The sequence below is a fragment of the Bos javanicus genome, chromosome 18 (assembly GCF_032452875.1).
Source record: "Bos javanicus breed banteng chromosome 18, ARS-OSU_banteng_1.0, whole genome shotgun sequence".
Classification (NCBI taxonomy): Eukaryota; Metazoa; Chordata; class Mammalia; order Artiodactyla; family Bovidae; genus Bos; species Bos javanicus.
The window spans coordinates 63,243,350-63,266,882 of NC_083885.1; the positions used below are offsets into that span (position 1 = coordinate 63,243,350).

Here is a 23,533-nt window from a genome sequence, read left to right on the forward strand (position 1 = left end):
TTGGCCAACTTGCATTGCTTTTTCTTTCTTGCATTGCTTTTATTATTGTTTCATGGGAAGCATTTTGTTTTAAATATAGCAGTGTGCACATGTCACTCTTAAACTTCCAATCTATCTCTCCCCTCATCCTTTCCCTCTGTAACTCTAAATTTGTTCTCCAAGTCTACAAGTCTGTTTCTGTCTTGTAAACAAGTTCATCCTTGTAAACTATTACTGAACACAGGTTTTTTTTAAAAAGGCTTTCTTTTATTTTAAACTGAATAATTTGAAGACTCGACTTGCAATTTTTATGCTTTACTGGAATTTTCAAAAAAATAGGATGATCATGGTAATCTACTCAGTATGTGCAATTTATTAGAATAACTTCTCCCAAAAGGTTACATAGTTAAAATAGAGTATTAGAATAGCCAGGGGATTCCTAAGATTTGGTGGGATTTTTGAAGACGATCCTATAATTCTTGGAATCCACTCTTGACTGCAGAGCTGCGGGGCTGCATTGGAGGAGGAGAAGGAGTGCCCACGGAGGAACCCTTCTAAAAAGAGATCTAGCTCTTCAATTTATAACACTCTGTGCGCTCAAAGGATGGGGCCTGGTCAGGGTCAGCGTGGTCTTGGTTTACATCGAATTCCTCATAGATACTGGTCTCAGCGAAGAGGTGCATGTGGTTCAGGGGAGTGGGAGTGAACAATCTCTCAGAGAGGGTCCTGTAGTTCAAGTGGACGAATATCACATCCTCTGTTGATGGGTCCTGAGAGGAAGGAGATGTGAATGATTTAATGAAATGTGATCTTTGAAGGTGGGGGCATTGGGGATTGGAGGGGTTTGGGCTATGACAAGGGTGGGCTAGGAGGACTCACCTCGCCATTCACTGTCCTGTCTTATTTGGGCTCTCCTTCCATGATGGCAACATCTGGGAATGGAAGAGAGACGGCTCTTGGGGTGGGGGCGATTCTTTTAGACCTCCATATCTTTGGTAGGGACATCAAAACCCAAAAGAGCAGAGGTGTGCCCCAGGTTGCTAAGTCTGTCTACTCCACTAAATTAAAACACACACACACACACACACACACACACACACACACACAAAACCTTCCATATATAATCCCAGCACTGATGGACTCTCTCTCTCAGGAATGTGTGGAAAACCATGGAGCCCATCCTACATCTTCTGTTATGGACCATCCTCTAATGCGTATCTGTAGATTCCCAAGATCATACATGGGAGAAGAACAGATGGCTGTGGTTGAAAGGAAGAACAGGGCTTGGGATGTCCCTGGTGGCCTAGGGAGTAAGGGTCAACCTTCCAGTTCAGGGAGCATGGGTTCTGTCTCTGGTGGGAGAACTGAGATCCCACATGCCTTGAAGCAACTATCCTCAATGCTGCAACTGCTGAGCCTGTGAGCTCTGGAGCCTTGAACTGCACCCCAGCACTGCAGTGAGGATCCCCCATGCTGCAGCTGAGACCTGATGTACCTAAGAATAAATTAACACAGATTTTCATAAAAAGAACAGGGTCCCATGGGTCTCTGGAAGATATTCATTCAGGGATTACAACAATGGAAATCAGTTTTTAACCTACAGGAAGTGAAAACACCATTCTCTGCTATGAGTCCACCTCCCCCTGGGTCAGATGACACTGTGCTTCCCTCCTTCATACTTATGATTTTGCGTAGACCACCAGTGACAGTCTGGCTCGTCATACTTACTTTATGGGTAACCAGTGACAGACAAGAACAGCGAGGAAGATGCTGGTATAGATGAAGGCTACGGAGAGCCTAAGGAGAAGGTGCAGCTGGCTGGAGTGGCCTTGAGGAAGCCATGCTTCTGCCAAAAAGCCAACAGAAGAAGGTCTGGTTATTCATTGCATACACCCTGCCCCTACACACAGGAGTTATTGTATCCTTGTGTCAAAGTGTGCCAGCAGCTCTCAACCTGATCAGTATGGTCTCCACTTCCCAGGAGGTACCAAAGCATCCAGGAGAGATGCTAGCAGTGGATGAAGTAAGAAGGCCATGCAAGACCAGCAGAGGTCTGAAACCAGGTCCCTCAGGCACCGATGCAGTTTATCTCTGCTGCCCCATGTGACAAGGCCTGGTGTTTTTGGATGAATGTGACCCTTTAATCCACAATACATTTTGCCCTCCATCCACATAGATCTCGAATGGAAACTCATGAAGTTATGACACTTTTATTTCTGACCTGTGGAATGCTTAGTTCACAAAAACTAAGAGGAACAACACATATATAAGGCGCTCCCTAAAATTCTCTGCTTGCCCCGCCATCCATCCCCAAAGATCCTGGTGGAGGGAGGTTTAGCATCTCCCTTAAGCATGGGGTTAGGTCACTCTGATCCACTTTCTTCAATTTAGAAATTCCCAGTCACAGAGCATGAGAAGCTCAATGTCCCCTCTGGTTCTAGGCAGACCACAGTCTTAAATCCTGACATGACAGGGACATTGAGGAGCCCAAAGTCACAGAGCTGGGAGGTGGCAAGCCAACACTCACACAGGACCCCTCTGTCTTCTCATAAACTTGCTGAGATAGGAGACCATCTTGCTTACCTTCTGTGGTGTGTGGTTCCATGGTTGATGGGCAAGTACTTGTAGTGGATCCTTGGGGAAAAAAAGAGAGAAGGGATGAACAGTAACCTTCCTCATACTAACTGAAGGAGGAATGTTGTTTCTGGAAGGTTGACCTCCTGCCTGCCTTTGACTCTGTCATCCCTCAGAGCACTGACAGTGGAGGGGAGAGCTTCTGGTCCCTCCCTGTGAATGAGTTGAGTAGACCCTCCATCCTGGAGAAGGGATGGTGGAAGGAGGCAGGAAAGATATGCCTGGTGGTGAAAGACAGCTGTAAGCAAGAGACATTCTCTCTGCTCCAGGAATGAGTATTTATGCTCCTTAATTGGGAAACCACCTGTATGTCAGAGATGCTTCTGGGAAAACTTTAAGAGCAAGTGGCCAATGCAATCTCTGATCTTTCCGAATGAGCCTAGCCTCTCCTACTCCTGGGTCTACTCTGACCCTTTTCCTTATTTGCATGGATAGACAGGACTCTGATGTGGAGCATCCATACAGGAGGTGAAAGAGGGTTGAGATGCCATATACGATCTGTGTTCCTCTCTGGTTCTCATTGCCTCCGTTTCTCCAGAAGCCCAAAGGTTCCCCTAACATCAGCATGGAGCCCTTGATATAGAGCTCATCATACAGTAACATGTTATGCAAAAACCCAAATGGACTTTTTGCCCAGTACAATCTCATTTTCTGTATTGTAAAGCACGGGACTCTTCATGGGTTCTCCAGGCAAGAATACTGGAATGGGTTGCCACTTTTAACTCCAGGGGACCCCATTTTGTCAGGACTCTTCACTATGATCCTTCAGGCTTGGGTGACCCTGCATGACTGGCTCATAGCTTCAGTAAGGTATGAAAGGCCCCTTCACCACTTAAGGCTGTGATCCATGTGGAAGAGATAGTGAAGGACAGAGGAGTCTGTCGTGCTGCAGTCCTCAAGATGGCAAAGGGTTGGACAACATAGCGACTCAACAGGAACAACAAAGCATGGGCCAGGAAGAGGTTGCTCACCTGTGACAGACAGGAACAGTGGGTCGCTGGAGTCTGACCACAAGTAGGGAGAGCCAGTGAAAGAGCCATAGCACCTGTAGATCCCGCTGTGGGCCGGGATCCCAGGACCCAGAGGGAACTCTGCCTGGAGGGCTCCGCGGTGGCCCCGCCCTCCAGCGAGCAGTCGCCCAAGGTCCTCACCCTCCATGAGCAGATGGAACTGGTCAAAGGCTCTCTCGGAGCTGCAGACCAAGGTCACGTTCTCTCCTGACCTCACCACGGGGCCCCCCTGGGCTGAGAGAGAGGGTTTCTTGGACCGACCTGGAAGGAGGACAAGGAGGACAAGGAGGACCTTGACCTTAGAGCACAAAATAACTCTAGTCCTAAGTATAGTACTAACCGGAAGTGTGCAACAAGAGAAGCACTGCAATGAGAAGGCCGCCTACCGCCAGGAGAGAAAGCCCCACTAAGGGAGACCCAGCACAGGGAAAAATAGAGAAATAACTTTAAAAATGGAGTGTCATTTAATATCCTTTTTAAAAGAAAGAATATATGTACATGAATAACTGAATCACTCTGCTGTACAAAAGGAATTAACAACATCTGAAATCCACTAAACTTCAACAAACATAAATAAGATAAAATAAATTTTAAAAATCAACCAGATGTGCGGTTCTCTTGAAATAAACGGAACCTACTACCTACTGCTGGAGACCATCAGAAAACATGGCATTGACCCAGAAGAAGAGATAACGGAGTGAAAATTGCCAGAGTCTCACAGGATCTTCGACCACCTCTTTCTGAGGGCATGTTCAGCACTGCCCTGCCCACCCCCAGGGGCTGGAAGGGACTCCTTAGCGGGGAGGGTTGGAGGGATATCTCCCCATCTCTTTCTGCAGAAGGACAGTTAAGCCACGAGGCTGAGCAACTTCAGGGTGTTGACATTCAACTCGATCACACAAGGGCCAGACTGCAAGGGCATCTGGTACCACAGTGTGCTGCTGACAGAGGAAGGGAGCTCTGACATGAAAGCAGGAAATCAACCCCTCAACCAACCATCATTGGCTGCCTGAGCCGGGGAATTGCCCGGGTCCCTGCCCTGGTACATTTTTCTCTGTTGGTCGTCTATCACGTTCTTGCTCCTTCATTCTGTCACCGGCTGTGTCTTCTCCTTAGCACATGGCACAGTCTCTGTTCTCTTTTCCCTTTCGTGTTCACACCTCCTCTCTCTGGTTTGTTCCCTCTCTCGAGTTTGTGAGTGTCGCTACACGCCTGTCATTCTCTCCCGGGACTGATGCTGGACTGGACACCAGACCTTCTGTGACACAGAGAGCAGAAGGGACTGGTCTGGCCACACTCACCTGTGATGACAATGTCCACAGGGTCGCTGGGGGCTGACCACTCATAGGGGGAGCTGCTGAGTGAGCTGTAGCATCTGTAGGTGCCCGCACTTGCCAAAGTCATAGGGCCAATGACAAAGTCAGCTGGGGCATGCCCACTAGTGAGCATCTCTCCACGTCTCTGGAAATGCCCTGTGCTGCTTTCCTGGTGCAGGATAAACTTGTCACACACCACCGGTGAGTGACAGCGGAGGGTCACATTCTCTCCCACCTGCACGAGGGGTCCTGGGTGGGCTGAGATGGAGGGTTTTGTGAACACACCTAGGAGCAAAGAGGTTGTGAGCTTCAGTGAGTCACCCCACCTTGGCCATTCCCCTGACATCTGAAGGTGTAAAACTCCTCCCCATTTGCCAGAGGAGCCAGTTACCCTTCCTGTGTGTTTTGTTGCATTCTCTTTAGCTTTGTTCTCGGGCTCTGGCTCATGTTTTTCCTTCTGGCTCATGTTTCTCTTTGCTCAAGACCTCCAGCCTCCTCTGTGCTCATGCTAAGCTCTTTAGCTGTTGGACCTGCTCCTGGGTTCATGCATGCATACTCAGTCACTTCAGCTGAGTCCAACTCTGTGCAACTCCATGGACTGTAGCCAGCCAGGCTCCTCTGCCCATGGGATTCTCCAGTTGAGAATACTGAGTGGGTGGCCATGCTCTCAGCTTCATCCCATCCCTAATATGCGTGGTGGGGGCTGGGGTGGGTCTGAGGATGATACCCTGGCTCCTTTCACACTCATATAGAATGTGGGCGATGACTGCAGGACGTTGGGGTGGAGGTGGAGAAAAGGGAACATTTCCCCACCTGTGACCCCACCTCATGTCTCTGGAGACATTCCTGGGACTCCTCCCTGGGGCTTCAGCTCCTTCATGTGGGATTACAGCTGTCTACTGGGTGGCAGGTGCTGGATCAGGGTCGTGCCCCATCCTCCCTGCTGGCAGGCAGTGGCAGCATCCTGTCTAACTCATGCCTAGGGAGGCTCCTCCTTCCTGAGCTGGGGCACCCCATCCCTCTATTTGACACCCTGAGTTTAAACTCTCAGAGTGGGTTCTCTTTCCTGGTTCGGTCCTGGCTGGGAATCCTGAGGAAGTTTTCGGCTGCACTGGGACGTGGACCTAGGGAAGGGTTGCCTGTAGGCACGCCTGTACCCGGCTGGGCTGCACCCCTCCTACCTGTGACCACAATCTGCAGGGGATCACTGCGTGCAGACCGGTAGGCTCCCGAACACGTGTAGGACCCGGCATGTTCTCTGGTCACAGGGCCAAGGGTGAACTTGTTGAAATAATATCCCTGGAACTGAGGCAAACCCCTTCTCCCATCTGTTTTGAACAGTATGAATCTCTTAAGTGGAGAACGGGAGTGACACTGAAGAGTCACAGTCTGTCCTAAGGGAACCACGGGGCTTGGCCAGGCGGACAAAGACAGCTTCTCATATTCACCTAGGAGAGAAGGAGACACAGGCTTTGAGAAGAAAATGGGAACAGTCAGCTCTCCCCACTGCTCTCGTGGGTGGGCTTCCCCTTTAATTCTTTGAACTCTCCTCCCCTAAAATGCATCACCCTGATGCTCAAGGACACCTGGGGCTTGGGGACAGACAGAGACACAGTCAATCCAGGATGGACATCATGGAAATTCTCAGGACATGAATCACTCTTTGGGTTGACAAAATGTTGAAAACCTTTCTCTCAAAACACAAAACACCTGGGGATTCCTGGGCAGTCCAGTGGTTAGGACTTGGCACTTTCTCTGCCAAGGGCCCAAGTTGATCCCTGATCAGGGAACTAAGATCTCGGATCTCGCAAGCTGCATGATGAAGGCAAATAAAACACCACAGAAAAACTGATGCATGGACAAGAAGCTAAAGGGCTTCCCTGTTGCATTTGTTGTAGCTCAAAACGGTAAAGAATCTTCTTGCAAAGAAGACCAGGGTTCAGTCCCTGAGATGGCAAGATCCCCTGGACAAGGAAATGGCAACCACCTCCATATTCTTGCCTGGAGAATTTCATGGACAGAGGAGCCTGGTGAGCTACAGTCCGTGGGGTAGAAAGGAGTCAGACTCGACCGACTAACACTAACACAACTAAGCAGTGAAAAAGCCACTTGACTAAAAAGAAGGAAGTAAACCTTGAACCTCACTCCTTTGTTAGCTAACCTACAATCACACATAAAATGTGGGACAAGGTCAAGGTGGCCCTGCCTGATGACCAGACCCTTCCCTGGGGTCAGGACTAGCAGGCGGTCCTGCAGACCCTGTTGTTAAGGGCTGGTTGGAGGTGCCAGGAGCCAGCTTGTAGGGGAGGGTCTGTGGGATGCAGCCTCTTGCTCCCCTCTCATGATAGAAATGGCACACAGTGGGCCTAGCTTCCAGCTCCCAGACTTCACACTGTGCCTTCAGGTCCAGAGTCCAGAGCTGGGCTAACCTCTGGGGAGAGTGAAGATGAGTATCAAGGCCAATAGGAGGACCTGGGATCCACAGGGCATGCAGCTCTCACTGTACCGACAGGTGTCTCACCCCAGCCCCCAGTGTCATCTGCATCAGCCCCAAATGCTCTGTTGAACAGAGAAATAAGGGATGGGGAGGACTCACCTACAGTTGCCCAGATCCTCAGACTCACACAGAATCCTAGAAAGAAAAGCATGTCAGAGATTGCTTGTCCTGATGGACCCCATGCTCCCTGCACCCTCATCCAGAGAACCTGGTCAGTGGAGTGAGGACCTCCCAATTTCAACCATAACCCCATAACCCTCTCTGACCGTGTCTTTCTGGACTCACCGAGACTCAGGAGGCTGAGGAGTGTGGGGCGCATGGCTCTGCTTCTTTGAGACAGGAGGCACAACTGAGCAAAGCTGACAGAGTCACAGGATGCGGAAGCGGGCGGTGTTGATACAGTCTGCCTGGGTCATGTCACATGGGAAGATAGCCAGCCTCTTCTCACTCCAGGGATGGAACTCTGACTTGAGCCGCATCATGGAGCACGGCTCATGACCCAATCATCACTTTTTGTTTCCCTAAACACTGTAAACCTAAGAGGATTCAGACAGATCTTGCTGCCTTAGGAAGTAGATATGGTGCTTCAGTGTATACCATGCAGGATGCTTTTCCCAAGCTCATGATAAATCTCATTAACCTTAACTCTTCAAAGAAGAGAAATCACATGTTCCCACCTCATATGTCAGGCTCAGTGCAGGTTGCCAATTAAAGACTCATTAATAGAGACTTCTATTCTGCATTCTTATGAAAGGACCAGACATGCATATTATGGCTCTTTGAAAATAAGAAAAAATTCTATATTGTAATATATGTGATTAAGAAACTAACTGTGTTAGTTTCAGATGTACAACAAAGTGAATCAGTGATACATATACATGCATCTATTGCTTTTCAAATTCTTTTCCCACTTAGGTAGTTATAGAATATTAAGTAGAAAATCTGTTTTATACAGGAGGTCCCTGTGGTTATGCATTTTTAATATAGCCGTGTGTATATGTAAGACCCAAACTTCCAATCTAACCTCCCCCTAACACTATCCCCCCTGGTAACTGTAAGTTCATTCTCTGTGAGTCTGTTTTGTAAATAAGTTCATTTTTTTAGATGTCACAAATAAATGATATCATGTGATATTTGTCTTTCTCCGACTCTTCCTCATCTGAAATTATTTCATGACTCTGAGTGGAAACTTTGCACACACAACACTTTCTCTGTCTCTCTCTCTTCCTCCCTTTCCAATCCAAGGACCACACATGTACACAAAGATAACGTGTGTAAAGGTGACTGTGGTGTTTTTATGGGAGGGGGCTTTGTTCTGCCTGAAAAGGTGGACCACCTTGCTTCCTAGATACTCAGATGAACACAAAATATGTCAAGTAGGGACTTCCACACTCCAGAATGCTTGAGTGAGGGGCGTGTCCAGAACAATCAACTCCAAAGTGGGACAAAATGGCCCAGCTGTTTCAGGACTCCAAGGGCAGACACACAGCCAGTTCAGCTGTTGTTCATAGACAGGAAAGAGCCTCAGTAAGGGCAGCAATCCCACACCATTTTACTGGGGGTGGGGGTCGTTAAGATTAGTGATGCTTTGTAAGTAATAAATCTGGTCTCCTCTTGATCATTATGTATGTAATGGAGTAACAGTACAATCGCACTTCTTAAAATTTCCTTTTATTTACTTAATATCGTTTTTCAGAATTGACCTGCATTATTTGTCCTTTCTGTTTGTGCATTATTACTGCCATGTAATGTTTCATTGCAGATATAGATAACACAAATTTTTAAAAATTGAAACAAATTATTGAAGTATAGTCCATTTCTGCTGTACAGCAAATTGATTCAGCTTGACATATATATTCTTTTCCAATATGATTTATGCCAAGATGCTGAATAAAATTCCCTGTGCCATACTGTAGGACCTCATTATTTATCCATTCTATGTATAAATAGATTTCATCTGCTAATCCCAAACTCCCAGTGCTTCCTTCCATGGCAACTACAAGCCTGTTCTCTATGTCTGTGAGTCTGTTCCTGTTTCATTGATATGTTCCTTTTAGATTCCACATATGGGTGATATCACAGAAAATTGTCTTTCTCTTTCTGTCTACTTCACTTAATATGTTAATCTCCAGGTTCTTCCATGCTGCTGTAAATGGCATGATTTCATTTTTTAAATGTCTGAGTGGTATTCATTTAAATGTCTGAGACAATTAGACAATTAGGCTGTTTCCATGTCTTGGCTATTGTAAGTTTTGCTGCTATGAACATAGGGGTGCATGAATCATTTCAAGGTATAGTTTTTTCCAGATATATGCTCGGGATTGGAATTGTGGGATCATATGGAAACTCTGTTTTTACTTTTTTTGAGGAACTTCCATACTGTTTTCTACAGTGGCTGCACCAGTTTCCAGTCCCCTCAACAGTGTAAGAGGGTTTCCCTCTTCTCCACACCCTCTCCAGCATGTTATTCATCAACTGTCTAATGATGGCTATTCTGATCAGTGTGAGGTGGTACCTCCTTGCAGTGTCGATTTGCCTCTCTACTAATGAGCAATGCTGAGCATCTTTTCATATGCCTGTTGGCCATCTGCGTATCTTCTTTTAAACCACAGATATCAATTGTGAGAGTGACGTCTATGGATTTTGTCTAAAATGAATGACACCTCTGCTAATCTCATGAATGTGTTCTGAGTCCAACCTCAGATTGTTTGTCAAGGGACAGAGTGATGAGGTCCTCAGGAAAGGAATAGTGACTTTATTTGGAAAGCCAGCAGACCAAGGAGATTGTGAACTTGTGCCCCAAAGAATCATCTTACTTGAGTTAGATGGGCTTTTTTGGGAGTGAGAGGGATGGTCAAACAGTGTTTACTGAATGTAAAATAACCCTAGCCCATGGGGAGGAAAATTCCAAGGAGAAGAGAGAACAATACAGATTAAATACCCACACATGAACTCACACTTTCACACTTACACACACACACATACACTAAAAGAGGAGGAGGTGTTGATGGTTGTTGCAGTGTTTTAATTAACTAATTAATGGCTGTGCTGTGTCATCAATCTGCGCACAGGCTTTCTCTATTTGCAGAAAGTGGGGCTGCTCTTTGCTGTGTGCAGGGTCTCTTATCACCGTGGCTTCTCTAGTTGTGGAGCACCCGCTCTAGGCATGTGGGCTTGTGGCCCACGGGCTGAACTGCCCCGAGGCATGTGGAATCTTCCCATTCCCGGGATCGGGCCCATGTCCCCACATAGGCAGGCAGATTCTCAACCAGTGGACCACCAGGGAAGTCCTGTTGCAAGCTTTGTTTCCCCTTAATTAATTAATTTTTAAATTTAAATTTATTTATTTTAATTAGAGGCTAATTACTTTACAATATTGTACTGGTTTTGCCATACATTAATATGAATCTGCCACGGGTGTACACGTGTTCCCAATCCTAAACCCCCTCCCACCTCCCTCCCCATACCACCCCTCTGGGTCATCCCAGTGCACCAGCCCCAAGCATTCTGTATCCTGCATCAAACCTGGACTGGCGATTCATTTCTTACATGATATTACACATGTTTCATTGCCATTCTCCCAAATCATCCCACCCTCCCTCTCCCACAGAGTCCAAAAGGCTGTTCTATACATCTGAGTCTCTTGCTGTCTCGCATACAGGGTTATCGTTACCATCTTTCTAAATTCCATATATATGCATTATTGTACTGTATTGGTGTTTTTCTTTCTGGCTCACTTCACTCTGTATAATCGGCTCCAGGGCAATTACAGTACTGTGACGGCTTCTGCCATACATCAACATGGATCAGCCATAGCTATACTTATGTCCCCTCCACTGGGGAAATCTTTTAGTTCTGGAATCCTTTGTTCTTGAAGCTGTCCTTGCAGGTCTGGTCATAATGTCCCTTTAAGCCCCTGACAAGACAAAAGGTTCTGTCTGTTCTGCCACTTATTATCTCTATACGAATGGGAAAGTGTTATACCTTTCAAGTTCAGACCCTTGAGAATAGTTTAGTCCCTCAGTCGTGTCTGGCTCTTTGTGATCCCATGGGCTGCAACCTGCCAGGCTCCTCTGTCCATGGGGGTTCTCCAGGCAAGAATGCTGGGGTGGGTTGCCATTTCCTTCTCTGGGAGATCTTCCCAACTGAGGGGTTGACTCAAGTCTCCTGCGTTGCAGGCAGATTCTTTATCCCCTGAGTCACCAGGAATGCCCACCAGTAACATAATGCGATTCAGTATTTCCTCCCTCAATTAACATTGCCATTGTTTTCCATTTACCTTAACATGGACATGGTGGGATTTGGGCATCATGCTTTCACTCTCAGTGTAGTATAACACAGAAGTGGTATATACCATAAATTTAAAAATAGAAGTATGAATACAATGCTAGATTTCTAATTTTAAAAAAAGATATGGAACAAGCAACAGAGATTTACTGTATAGCATGGGGAACTATAGTCAATATCTTGTAATCACCTAAAATGGAAAATAATCTGAAAAATAATGTCTGCATATTTGTATAATTGAAAATCACCTTGCTGTGCACCTGAAACATTGTAAGTCAACTACACTTCAATAAAATATGTATACGATGAGATTAAAAATGGAACCAGTGAAATAAATAAGTTTTAAAATAAAATGAAAGAAAATGAAGTCACTCAGTCGTGTCTGACTCTTTGTAACCCTATGGACTGTCGGCTGGCAGGCTCCAATGTACATGGGATTTTCCAGGCAAGAATACTGGAATGCATTGCCATTTCCTTCTCCAAATAGTGCAGGCCAACTGCAGCATACTCCCTGATGGTCTGTGTACTCACTCTCACATTCTAACTCTGCATACAGTGTATTCACATGGGCACCCTGAGCTGCCCAAAAGAGTCTCAGCCCAGATGGTGAGTTTGTGAAAGGTCCCTGGAAGGAAGTCAGAGGCTGAGTCCCTGGACTTCCCCACCCCTCACTCCCCAGCTCAGCTCAGGAGTCCTTCCAGATTTCACCAGCATCACTCTAGAATCCCAGTGCCCTGCCTTGCCCCCCACCAAGTTCCTGGGACTCAAGTGAGATATGGGTCCCAGGAGACCCGGGAGAACACACCTGCAGGGTTCAGGGTCCCTTGGCCCAGACTCAGCCCTGGAAGTGAGAGATTTGCCACTGAAAACTTGGGCTGATTCTCTCCCAAAAAAGATCCCTGGCCCCTCAAGCTGCCCGAGCCCTGTGGTTCCCGTGAACTGGGGGCAGGGTGGGTGTCCCGTGCCCTCCTGCGGTCACCTCCCTGCCCTGCACATCTGGCCAAGGAGGACAACCTCAGAGAGGATGGAAGGCATGTCTGCAGCTCTGAGCGCCCAGCCGCCCCACCCGCCCCTGCCCTGTACAGATGAGGAGACCACAGGGCCCTAGAGGACAAACAGGATGTGGTCCCTGGGGGGCTGCTGCCACCCCTTGGGGTTCCCACAGCCGTGGAGCTGCGGAGGGGGCAACCCCTCCATGGACCCAGCACAGATGTCTCCAGGCAGAGCTCAGGAGACATCTCAGCCCAGACCTGAGGTCTCAGCTCTTTCTCTTTCTGCTGGTCTGACCCCCTGCTCTAGAGGGTGGGACCCAGGTTCTCATCCTGAGTCACCGTCGACAGTCTGGCTCCAACTAGGACTCATAAGTTTATTTTCCCAGTTCCTTCCAGAAATGGAATTGACTTCTCATCTTGGGTCAGTTCATAAATTATTATTATTTTTTTGAAATTTTATTTTATTTTTTTTTCATTTACTTAGATTTTATTTGATTTTTTCCCACACTGTTTGATCGTCTTCTGGACATAGATATGTGCATATCATGTTAGATTTATAATTAGGTATTTCATTTTTTGTTGCTATTGTAAATGGTATTTTTTTAAATTTCAGTTCTAAATACTTGGAACAAACAATGTTTTTTGTCAACTATACAATATTGTATTGGTTTTGCCATACATCAACATGAATCCACCATGGGTGTACACATGTTCTCCATCCTGAACCCCCCTCACACCTCCCTCCCCATACCATCCCTTTGGGTCATCACAGTGCATTAGCCCCAAGCATCCTGTATCATGCATCGAACCTGGACTGGTGATTCGTTTCTTATATGATACTATACATGTTTCAATGCCATTCTCCCAAATCGTCCTACCCTCGCCCTCTCCCACCGAGTCCAAAAGACTGTTCTATACATCTGTGTCTCTTTTGCTGTCTTGCATATAGGGTTATCATTACCATCTTTCTAAATTCCATATATATGCGTTAGTATACTGTATTGGTGTTCTTCTTTCCGGCTTACTTCACTCTGTATAATAGGCTCCAGTTTCATCCACTTCATTAGAATGGATTCAAATATATTCTTCTTAATGGCTGAGTAATACTCCACTGTGTATATGTACCACAGCTTTCTTATCCATTTGTCTGCTGATGGACGTCTAGTTTGCTTCCATGTCCTGGCTATTATAAACAGTGCTGAGATGAACATTGGGGTACGTGTGTCTCTTTCAATTTTGGTTTCCTCGGTGTGTATGCCCAGCAGTGGGATTGCTGGGTCATAAGGCAGTTCTATTTCCAGTTTTTGAAGGAATCTCCACATTGTTCTGCATAGTGGCTGTAGTAGCTTGCATTCTCACCAACAGTGTAAGAGGGTTCCATTTACTCCACACACTCTCCAGCATTTATTGCTTGTACACTTTTGGATAGCACCCGTTCTGTTATGGAATTTACTTCTCATCTTCAGTCAGTTCATAAATTATTGCAGAGCACCTACTGTGTACCAGGCATTGGTGCCACACAGTACAAAGACACCCATGACCCAGGTAAACCCATCTTCTTTAGCTGTTTGAAGAATTCAGATTCTGCAGAATGCGGCATCAAATGCTAACATTCAAATATATTTTAAAAAGAAGATATATGAGAATAACTGGGGTTCATGTCTACACTGTGAACATTCAGAAAAATGAAGATCATGACATCTGTTCCTGCACCTAAAGGCCCAAAGGAAAAAAAAAAGATAATTAGGGGAAAAATGGAAACAGTGACAGTAGCAACCCAGGAGACCCAGAATGTCTTCACTTTAAGTGATCTAACATTTCTTGGTAAAAGAGTTCTTGGGTGGCTTAGTTCTAAGCCAGGAGAGACATCACACACAGACAGCTCAGTGAGCAACTAAGGCTCCATGGAGCTTGAATTTCACCCCATTGGCGACCTCAGTTCACACCGGGGTCCTCATGGTGTTATTCTGTTCAGCCCTCCGCTTGGTTGAGCCAAGCCACATTGTGCCAACAGTTGATAACTTAAAAGGCACAAGATTCTCAAATCCTTGGCTTTGGTGAAGAGAAGCAAAAGAGACAAAACATGCAAATATCGATGCATTAACACAACACACGCAAAGCCTCCCTGGGGCAAGTGTTCTCTCTGCAGCCCTCAGTGATCTGGAGTGGAATGTCCAGTAGAATTCTCTGTGATGAGGGGACTTTTTAAACATCTGCTCTGTCCGGCACCATAGCACGTGGCCACAAGATGCTCCTGAGCACCTGAAATGTGGTGGGTGTGACTGAAGAACTGAACGCTTTACTTCCTATACGTGTAGAGTCATTGTCTGTACCGGGTGGCTGGGTAAGTACTTTATCGGCCAGTGCGGATCCAGACTGAGGGGGATCTTGTTGTCTTGTTTCTACCCCGGGAACCCCAACACCCTCAGTGCACACAGCTGGAAAAGGTTGAAGGGGCTTCCCCGATGGGTCAGTGGTAAAGAATCCGCCTGCCAATGCAAGAGACATGAGAGACGTGGGTTAGACCCCTGGGTCAAGAAGGTCCCCTTGAGAAGGGAATGGCAACCCACTCCAGGATTCTTGCCTGGAGAATCCCATGCACAGGGAGCCTAGCCAGCTCCACAGCCTCATACATTTGCAAAGCGTCGGACATGACTGATTCGACTTAGCACACAGACACACAGCCTCATATGGCAAGTGGCACCACACTGGATATCTCAAACAGAATATACTTCATCTTTTTATTTGGCCAACTTGCATTGCTTTTTCTTTCTTGCATTGCTTTTATTATTGTTTCATGGGAAGCATTTTGTTTTAAATATAGCAGTGTGCACATGTCACTCTTAAACTTCCAGTCTATCTCTCCCCTCATCCTTTCCCTCTGTAACTCTAAATTTGTTCTCCAAGTCTACAAGTCTGTTTCTGTCTTGTAAACAAGTTCATCCTTGTAAACTATTACTGAACACAGGTTTTTTTTAAAAAAGGCTTTCTTTTATTTTAAACTGAATAATTTGAAGACTCAACTTGCAATTTTTATGCTTTACTGGAATTTTCAAAAAAAATAGGATGATCATGGTAATCTACTCAGTATGTGCAATTTATTAGAATAACTTCTCCCAAAAGGTTACATAGTTAAAATAGAGTATTAGAATAGCCAGGGGATTCCTAAGATTTGGTGGGATTTTTGAAGACGATCCTATAATTCTTGGAATCCACTCTTGACTGCAGAGCTGCGGGGCTGCATTGGAGGAGGAGAAGGAGTGCCCACGGAGGAACCCTTCTAAAAAGAGATCTAGCTCTTCAATTTATAACACTCTGTGCGCTCAAAGGATGGGGCCTGGTCAGGGTCAGTGTGGTCTTGGTTTACATTGAATTCCTCATAGATACTGGTCTCAGCGAAGAGGTGCATGTGGTTCAGGGGAGTGGGAGTGAATAATCTCTCAGAGAGGGTCCTGTAGTTCAAGTGGATGAATATCACATCCTCTGTTGATGGGTCCTGAGAGGAAGGAGATGTGAATGATTTAATAAAATGTGATCTTTGAAGGTGGGGGCATTGGGGATTGGAGGGGTTTGGGCTATGACAAGGGTGGGCTAGGAGGACTCACCTCGCCATTCACTGTCCTGTCTTATTTGGGCTCTCCTTCCATGATGGCAACATCTGGGAATGGAAGAGAGACGGCTCTTGGGGTGGGGGCGATTCTTTTAGACCTCCATATCTTTGGTAGGGACATCAAAACCCAAAAAAGCAGAGGTGTGCCCCAGGTTGCTAAGTCTGTCTACTCCACTAAATTAAAACACACACACACACACACACACACACACACAAAACCTTCCATATATAATCCCAGCACTGATGGACTCTCTCTCTCAGGAATGTGTGGAAAACCATGGAGCCCATCCTACATCTTCTGTTATGGACCATCCTCTAATGCATATCAGTAGATTCCCAAGATCATACATGGGAGAAGAACAGATGGCTGTGGTTGAAAGGAAGAACAGGGCTTGGGATGTCCCTGGTGGCCTAGGGAGTAAGGGTCAACCTTCCAGTTCAGGGAGCATGGGTTCTGTCTCTGGTGGGAGAACTGAGATCCCACATGCCTTGAAGCAACTATCCTCAATGCTGCAACTGCTGAGCCTGCGAGCTCTGGAGCCTTGAACTGCACCCCAGCACTGCAGTGAGGATCCCCCATGCTGCAGCTGAGACCTGATGTAGTTAAGAATAAATTAACACAGATTTTCATAAAAAGAACAGGGTCCCATGGGTCTCTGGAAGATATTCATTCAGGGATTACAACAATGGAAATCAGTTTTTAACCTACAGGAAGTGAAAACACCATTCTCTGCTATGAGTCCACCTCCCCCTGGGTCAGATGACACTGTGCTTCCCTCCTTCATACTTACGATTTTGCGTAGACCACCAGTGACAGTCTGGCTCGTCATACTTACTTTATGGGTAACCAGTGACAGACAAGAACAGCGAGGAAGATGCTGGTATAGATGAAGGCTACAGAGAGCCTAAGGAGAAGGTGCAGCTGGCTGGAGTGGCCTTGAGGAAGCCATGCTTCTGCCAAAAAGCCAACAGAAGAAGGTCTGGTTATTCATTGCATACACCCTGCCCCTACACACAGGAGTTATTGTATCCTTGTGTCAAAGTGTGTCAGCACCTGTCAACCTGATCAGTATGGTCTCCACTTCCCAGGAGGTACCAAAGCATCCAGGAGAGATGCTAGCAGTGGATGAAGTAAGAAGGCCATGCAAGACCAGCTGAGGTCTGAACCAAGGTCCCCCAGGCACAATGCCGTTTTTGTCTGCCTCACCATATGACAAGGCATGGCACTTTTGCATGAATGGAGACTACGTTAATCCACAGTACACATGACACATTTATATCTGAACTCTGGAATGTTTTCTTCATAAAACACTAACAGAGGAATAACACGTATTTAAGGTGTTCCCTAAAATTCTCCCCTTCCCCCCAACACCCATCCCCTTAATATCCTGTGGAGGGAGGATAAGCATCTCCCTTAAGCATGGGATCAGGTCACTCTGACCCTCTTTGTCCAGTTTAGAAATTCCCAGTCCCCGAGCATGAGAAGCTCAATGCCCCCTTTGGGTCTCCTGCAGACCACGGTCTCAAATGCTAACTTAAGAGGGATGTTGAGGAGCCCAAAGTCACAGAGCTGGGAGGTGACAGAGCCAACACTCACACAGGAACCCTCTGTCTTCTTAGAAATTTGCTGAGATAGGAGACCCTCTTGCTTACCTTCTGGGGTGTGTGGAACCACGGGTGATGGGCAAGTACTGTTGTGGACCCTAGGGGAAAAAAAGACAGATGGGGTGAGCAAGTAACCTTCATTGCCCCACTGAAGGAGGATTGTTCTTTCTGGAAGGCTGACCTCCTGGCTGTCCTTGACTCTGTCATCTCTCAGAGCACTGATGGGGGAGGGGAGAGCTTCTGGTCCTTCCCTGTGAATGCACTGAGTACACCCTCCATACTGGAGAAGGGATGGTGAAGGAGGCACGAAGGATATGCCTAGTGGTGAAAGACAGCTGTAAGCAAGAGACATTCTCTCTGCTCCTGGAATGAGTATTTATGCTCCTTAATTGGGAAATCACCTGTATGTCAGAGCTGCTTCTGGGATAATACTAAGAGCAAGGGGCTGATGCAATCTCTGATCTTCCCAAAGCAGATCAGCCTCTCCTCCCCCTGGATCTACTCTGACCCTTTTCTTTATTTGCCTGGATAGACAGGACTCTGATGTGGAGCATCCGTATAGGATGGGGAAGAGGGCTGACATGCCATCTACCATCTCTCTTCTTCTCTGGTGCTCATTGCCTCCATTTCTTCAGAAGCCCTAAGGCTGCCTTGAAACCTGTGCAGAGCCCCTGAGCTAGAGGCCAGTGATAGAGTAAGAAGTTATGGAAAAAGCCAAATGGACTTCTTGGCCAATGTAATGTGATTTAGTGCATTGTGAAGCATGGGACTCTTCATGGGTTCTCCAGGCAAGAACACTGGAGTGGGTTGCCATTTCCTCCTAGGGGACCACGTTTTGTCAAAACTCTTCACCATGACCCGTCAGTCTTGGGTGGCCCTGCACAACATGGCTTACAGCTTCACTGACTTGTGCAAGCACCTTCACCAGGACAAGGCTGTGATCCATGAAGGGGAGATGGTGAAGGACAGGAGTCTGTCGTGCTGCAGTCCACAGGTCTCTAAGAATTGGACACAGCTTAGCGACTGGACAGCAACAAGAAAGCATGGGCCAGGAAGAGGTTCCTCACCTGTGACAGACAGGAACCGTGGGTCTCTGGAGTCTGACCACGAGTAGGGAGAGCGAGTGAAGGAGCCATGGCACCTGTAGACCCCTCTGTGGGCTGGGGTCCCAGGACCCAGGGGGGACTCTGCCTGTGTCAGGGAATGTTTAATGGGAGGACTCCTACGTGCTGTTTCTCATAAATCCTCTGTTCCTTATTAGCTTCTGCCAGAGGCGAGTAGAACTGCACTCAGCTCTCAGGACTGAGATCATTGTGTGAGACAGGCTTGGGTCCTCTTCAGTAAACGTTCTCCTTTGGACAAAACTGCCCAGTCTTGATCCTCTTTCTTGAGATATGGATTGTCTTCTGACCTTGTGACCATTATTAATCCCTTGTTCCCTTGGTAACGGTTGCTGTATGTTTGGTTTTCTGATTTTTATCATTGTCGAAAGAAATTTCTTGTACATCAGCCTATATATACTCACAGAAAGATCATTAAAGCACCTTTGCCCCATCAGAACTTGGGTCCCCTTGTCTGTCTTTCTTTCTTTGTTTATTTCTCTCTCTCTCCCTCCCTCCCTCCCTCCGGCTCTCTCTTTCACTTTCTTATTGTCGACTCTGGACCATCAGGTTCCGGTCCATTAAAGGACCCCAACAAGTGGTGCCCAGAACATGGACACTGTTATATGTGGCATTTCGGACAGAGTGACTCCAGGCTTATTGAGGTCAGGGCCTACTGAGGTCAGTAAGTACTAAGACATGGGTAGAATGGCTAGAAAGCCCCATCATTTCTCTATTTTACTTCACCTTTTGTTTAAAGCTCAGGGACTTTTGGTTTCACGCCAATGAATAGAGGCTTACTTTCAAACACTGGTTAAATGTAATCCTTGGTTCCCTTATAAATGCAGTTTTGATTTAGAAATTTGGAACCAGGTCAAAGAAAATGTTGAATGAGTCGCCAAGCAAGGAAAAAACATTCCAATTGATATCTGGCTCCTATGCGGTCACATTAAAGCTGTAAATCTGCAATTTCAAGGTAAATTCTAGCCCTTGCAATATTCGACAACAGACAGAAGACTTATTACATGAATATAAATTAAATGATAAAACTTTACAAAAGGCCCAATTAGAACAACATAAAATATTTCAAAATTTTCTTACTAGCCCTCCCCTGGCTGCTCCAAATGCTCCTCCTCTGTCATCAGGCACAACTCCAAAAGTCTCTCCTTTGTTAGAACCTAATGAAAGTTATGGAGAAGGCAATGGCACCCCACTCCAGTACTCTTGCCTGGAAAGTCCCATGAACAGAGGAGCCTGGTGCGCTACAGTCCATGGGGTCACTAAGAGTCAGACACGACTGAGTGACTTCCCTTTCACTTTTCACTTTCATGCATTGGAGAAGGAAATGGCAACCCATTCCAGTGTTCTTGGCTGGAGAATCCCAGGGACAGGGGAGCCTGGTGGGCTGCCGTCTATGGGGTCGTACAGAGTCGAACAGGACTGAAGCGACTTAGCAGCAATGAAAGTTATGCTGATTTTTTAGCTAGATTAGAAACTGCTATTTCCTGTACTGTAATCAGAGAAGAAACCAAGAAACAGCTACAGAAATTACTTGCTTTTGAGAATGCATATCAGGAATGTCAAAGAGCTATTGCTCCAATTTGTGAGCCTGGGACTATTATTGATTATTTGAAGGCTTGTCACAATCTAGGATCAGAAACTCAAAAGATGCAAATGCTAACCAAGACAATGGCTCCTACCATTAGAAAGGGAAATGAAGGATGCTTTGCATGTGGAGATAAAAACCATTTAAAAAGGGACTGCCCTAAGAAGGCTAATAAAAAACCTCCAAGAATTTGCCCTCACTGCCTTAAGGAATACATTGGGCCAAAGATTGTAAATCTAAGTTTGGTACTGAAAGAAACCTATTCCAGAAAACTCCAAACAGGAGACCCCCCAGGCCTCTGTCAATGAAAACCAGGGACAAATTCCACCTTTTCTCCTTTACCCTCAAGTAGTCCCTTCTAGAATACCTACCACACTTTTTGGACCCCTGCCCCCACAAACCTTCTGTCTTTTACTTGGCCAATCTAGTTTGACTTCTAAAGGAATTACTGTTCTCCCTGGAATCATTGATTCAAATTATAAAGGAGAGATTCAAATTATGATGTCATCTCAGATTCTATGGCAATTCAAAAAGGGGGACAAAATTGCTCAAATACTTCTTTTGCCTTACATTTCTATTAACTCCTCTAATGATATACAGAGAGGCAGATTCAACAGTACAGATCAAAAACAATCTTTATGGACATCATTGGTATCTGAATATGCCAGACCAAATATAAATACCAAATTAATGGTAAAAGATTTTCTGGTGTCCTCGACACTGGATCTGATATTACTATTATTTCCAAACACTTATGGCCCAAATCCAGAGAAGGCAATGGCACCCCACTCCAGTACTCTTGCCTGGAAAATCCCATGGACGGAGGAGCCTGGTAGGCTGCAGTCCATGGGGTCGCAAAGAGTTGGACATGACTAAGCGACTTCACTTTCACTGTTCACTTTTATGCATTGGAGAGGGAAATGGCAACCCACTCCAGTGTTCTTGCCTGGAGAATCCCAGGAACAGGGGAGCCTGGTGGGCTGCTGTCTATGGGGTCACACAGGGTCGGACAGGACTGAGGTGACTTAGCAGCAGCAGCAGCATGGCCCAAATCCTGGCCTATACAAAAAATCTCTTGCCAAATTGCAGAAATTTCTCAAACCAAAGTACAAGAAGTTTATCAAAATGTTCAAACCTATCCATATGAAAAACCAAAAGGCCAGCCCACAACATTAAGACCTTATGTGATAGATGCACCCCTTAATCTAATAGGAAGGGACTTATGCTATGGCAAACTCAGATATACATTCCACATTTTTCCTAAGGGCCACTGCTCATTTAACAAACAAAGCAATTATTAAAATAACTTGGAAAAATGACGAGCCTATTTGGACAGAGCAATGGCCCCTTATGAAAGAAAAATTACAGGCTACTAAAGAACTTATAGACACACAATTAAAATTAAAACATGTTGAGGAATCTTACTCTCTTTAGAACTCTCCTATTTTTATTATAAAAAAGAAATCTGACAAATGGTGTCTCTTAACAGACCTTAAAAAAGTTAATAAATCTATGAAACCTATGGGTGCATTAAAGCCAGAGATAGCATCACCTATTACTATTCCTCAAAATTGGCACATTATTATTACTGATTTACAAGATTGCTTGTTAAATATACCTTTACATCCTTTAGACCGGGAGAGATTCACTTTCTCTCTCCCTTATCCTAATCATATCGGGCCTCATAAAAGATTTCAGTAGACTATATTACCTCAAGGTATGCTTAACAGTCCTACTATTTGTCAAAATTTTGTAGCCAAGGCTTTACATCCAATGTGAGGCAATTCCTTCATGCATATATCATTAATAATATACTATAACTACAAAAAGGAGAAATAATATTTTTGACACTGATTTTATTCTTTATTCTAATATTCTTTAGACTCCATAGAAAACTGATTAAAATAAATTTTTTTTTGAAATTGCAAAACCGATTCTTCTTACACGTGCAGTTAAGAAAAGGTTAACTTCTTAAAATACTGTTTTGGAGCTCCAGTTCTGCCTGGGAAACAAACACAGGCCTAAAAAAACCCTAAAGTTAACTCTTATCATGTCCTTGGGATACACAACCCACTTTATCTGGGACTCCAGCCATAAGCAAATTGGTAGAAAAAAATATATATATACATATTAAAAAGGTATTTTAAAGTGGAAAAGGTATTTCAAACAGAAAACTATCTGTCTGTCTATCTAAAATTATCTATGTCTCAATATATGTCTTTGTTTTTGGATAATATGAAATTAATGAGCTCTATTTAAATTCAAGTTCACGTGAACTGAAAAATATTCAATATTAAATATAATGTTTATTTAAATATAAAGATAATTTAAATATAATTATTTGCTAATCTAATTAAGACATGTCTTAAATCATCAACATTATATAATACTTTTATTATGCCTAGGTTTAAGATAAACTAAATTTGTCAACAAAAAGGTAACTCTTTATATATATATATATAAATATATAAATGAGATGAAAACTTTTAGGTGGACAATTACAATACTGTGATGGCTTCTGCCATACATCAACATGGATCAGCCATAGCTATACTTATGTCCCCACCACTGTGGAAAATTTTAATGCTGCAATCCTTTGTTCTCGAAGTTGTCCATGCAGGTCTAGTCGTAATAGCCCTTTAAGCCCCCAGCAAGACAGAAGTTTCTGTCTGTTATGTAACTTTTTATCTCTATACGAATGGGAAAGTGTTATACCTTTCAAGTTCAGAGCCTTGAGAATAGTCTTAGTCCCTCAGTCACGTCCGATTCTTTGCGACCCTAAGGACTGTAGGCCACCAGGCTCCTTGTCCATGGAGTTCTCCAGGCAGGAATATTAGAGTGTGCTGCCATTTACTTCTCCGGCCTTGAGAATGGGTTCTCCTATATTACAAGCTCTA

General features: G+C 45.3%; 1 protein-coding gene across 1 annotated transcript; it reads right to left on the reverse strand.

Annotated features, from left to right (window-relative positions):
• Positions 1 to 298: 298 nt before the first annotated feature.
• Positions 299 to 8,060, reverse strand: LOC133231115 (putative killer cell immunoglobulin-like receptor-like protein KIR3DX1). Its single transcript, XM_061389368.1, has 9 exons — positions 7,722 to 8,060; positions 7,536 to 7,571; positions 6,121 to 6,387; positions 4,925 to 5,224; positions 3,585 to 3,884; positions 2,563 to 2,613; positions 1,708 to 1,825; positions 859 to 911; positions 299 to 749 (listed from the first exon to the last, which is right to left on the reverse strand). The coding sequence occupies exons 1-9, from the start codon at positions 7,753 to 7,755 to the stop codon at positions 694 to 696; spliced, it is 1,215 nt and encodes a 404-aa protein (XP_061245352.1). The 5' UTR covers positions 7,756 to 8,060; the 3' UTR covers positions 299 to 693.
• Positions 8,061 to 23,533: the final 15,473 nt, after the last annotated feature.